The sequence below is a fragment of the Bubalus kerabau genome, chromosome 4 (genome assembly GCF_029407905.1).
Source record: "Bubalus kerabau isolate K-KA32 ecotype Philippines breed swamp buffalo chromosome 4, PCC_UOA_SB_1v2, whole genome shotgun sequence".
Lineage (NCBI taxonomy): Eukaryota > Metazoa > Chordata > Mammalia > Artiodactyla > Bovidae > Bubalus > Bubalus kerabau.
The window spans coordinates 43697898-43699751 of record NC_073627.1 but is presented as its reverse complement, the minus strand read 5'-3'; the positions used below and the strand labels follow the sequence as shown (position 1 = coordinate 43699751).

At 45.8% G+C, this 1854-nt stretch overlaps 1 protein-coding gene across 1 annotated transcript; it reads left to right on the top strand.

The window, feature by feature from the left end:
• The first annotated feature begins 218 nt into the window (after nt 1–218).
• LOC129651367 (ferritin heavy chain-like) lies at nt 219–1060 on the top strand. Its single transcript, XM_055580112.1, has one exon. The coding sequence runs from the start codon at nt 434–436 to the stop codon at nt 977–979; it is 546 nt and encodes a 181-aa protein (XP_055436087.1). The 5' UTR covers nt 219–433; the 3' UTR covers nt 980–1060.
• The last annotated feature ends 794 nt before the right edge of the window (nt 1061–1854 follow it).

The following is a 1854-nucleotide window of genomic DNA, read 5'->3' as shown; positions in this document are numbered from 1 at the left end:
CACTGAGTAAGTTTCATGTACTATCTCATTTAATCATCACATCTTTCTAAGGAGTAGAGATTACTATTGCTCATCTAACACCTTTGTTTAAAAGCTTACTTTTACTGTTATCAAGATAATGCATGTTCACACACATACTTTTTTATTCTTCTGTTAATTTATTTTCTTAGGATAGTTTTCAGAAGTGGAACTACTGGGTCAAAAAATATAAAACTTTTAACAGTCTTAGCGGAGAGTCGCCGCGGTTTCCTGCTTCAACAGTGCTTGAACGGAACCCGGCTGCTCGTCCCCCCCTACCCCGGCCGGCCACTCAGAGCCAGCCCTCGTCACCACTTGACAGCGCCCTCCGACCGGCCCAAGGTCCCCGCCACCGCTCCAGCGCCGCTCGGCCGTCGCCGCCACCACCACCACCGCCCATTTTCAGCCGCCCACCATGACGACCGCATCCCCCTCGCAGGTGCGCCAGAACTACCACCAGGACTCGGAGGCCGCCATCAACCGCCAGATCAACCTGGAGCTCTACGCCTCCTACGTCTACCTGTCCATGTCGTACTATTTTGACCGTGATGATGTGGCTTTGAAGAACTTTGCCAAATACTTTCTTCACCAATCTCATGAGGAGAGGGAACATGCTGAGAGACTGATGAAGCTGCAGAACCAGCGAGGCGGCCGAATCTTCCTTCAGGATATCAAGAAACCAGACCGTGATGACTGGGAGAATGGGCTGACTGCGATGGAATGTGCTCTGTGCTTGGAGAGAAGTGTGAATCAGTCACTACTGGAACTGCACAAACTGGCCACTGAAAAAAATGATCCCCATCTGTGTGATTTCATTGAGACTCATTACCTGAATGAGCAGGTGGAAGCCATCAAAGAATTGGGTGACCACATAACCAACCTGTGCAAGATGGGGGCCCCTGGATCTGGCATGGCAGAGTACCTCTTTGACAAGCACACCCTGGGACACAGTGAGAGCTAAGCCTAAGGCTGGTTTCCCACAGCCACAGGGGTGACTTCCCTGGTCACCAAGGCAGTGCATGCATATTTGGGTTACCTTCATCTTTTCAATAAGTTGTAACAAAACATCTACTTAAGTTCTTTCTTTAGTACCATTCCTTCAAATAAGGTAATTTGGTACCCCCCAAAAAAAATAAATAAATAAAACTTTTAAAGCCATCAATAATTTTTTTTTTCATCAAGAATTTATTTTATTTTATTTTAACTTTACAATATTGTATTGGTTTTGCCATATATCAACATGAATCCGCCACAGGTATACATGCGTTCCCCATCCTGAACCCTCCTCCCTCTTCCCTCCCTGTATCATCCCTCTGGGTCGTCCCAAGAATTTTTTTTAAAAATTCTTTTTTCTGTTCCTCTTTTCCTTTCCCCTTAACTTTTTAAAAATGTATTTTTAAAGATGTATTTGTTTATTTTGGCTGGGTCTTCATTGCTGTGTGTGGGCTTTCTCTAGTTGTGGCAAAGAGGACTACTCTTTGCCGTGGTGTGCAGGCTTCTCATGGTTGTGGCTTCTCTTGTTGTGGGGCACAGGCTTCAGCAGTTGCTGTGTACTGGCTCAGTAGTTGCCGCTCTTGGACTCTATCTTGATCAATAGTTGTGGTACGGGGGCTTAGTTGTTCTGTGGCACATGGGATCTTCCCAGACCAGGGATTGAACCCATGTCTCCTGCATTGACAGGTAGATTCTTAACCACTGGACCACCATGGAAGCCCACCCTTAACTCTGATTTTGAAATGGGTTTTTAAAAGATGGTAGACACAGATTCCCAAGAGAAGGAATGAGGGCACAGCCAAGAAACTGGGCAGAAATACTGTAACTTGGCTTAATTTTTTA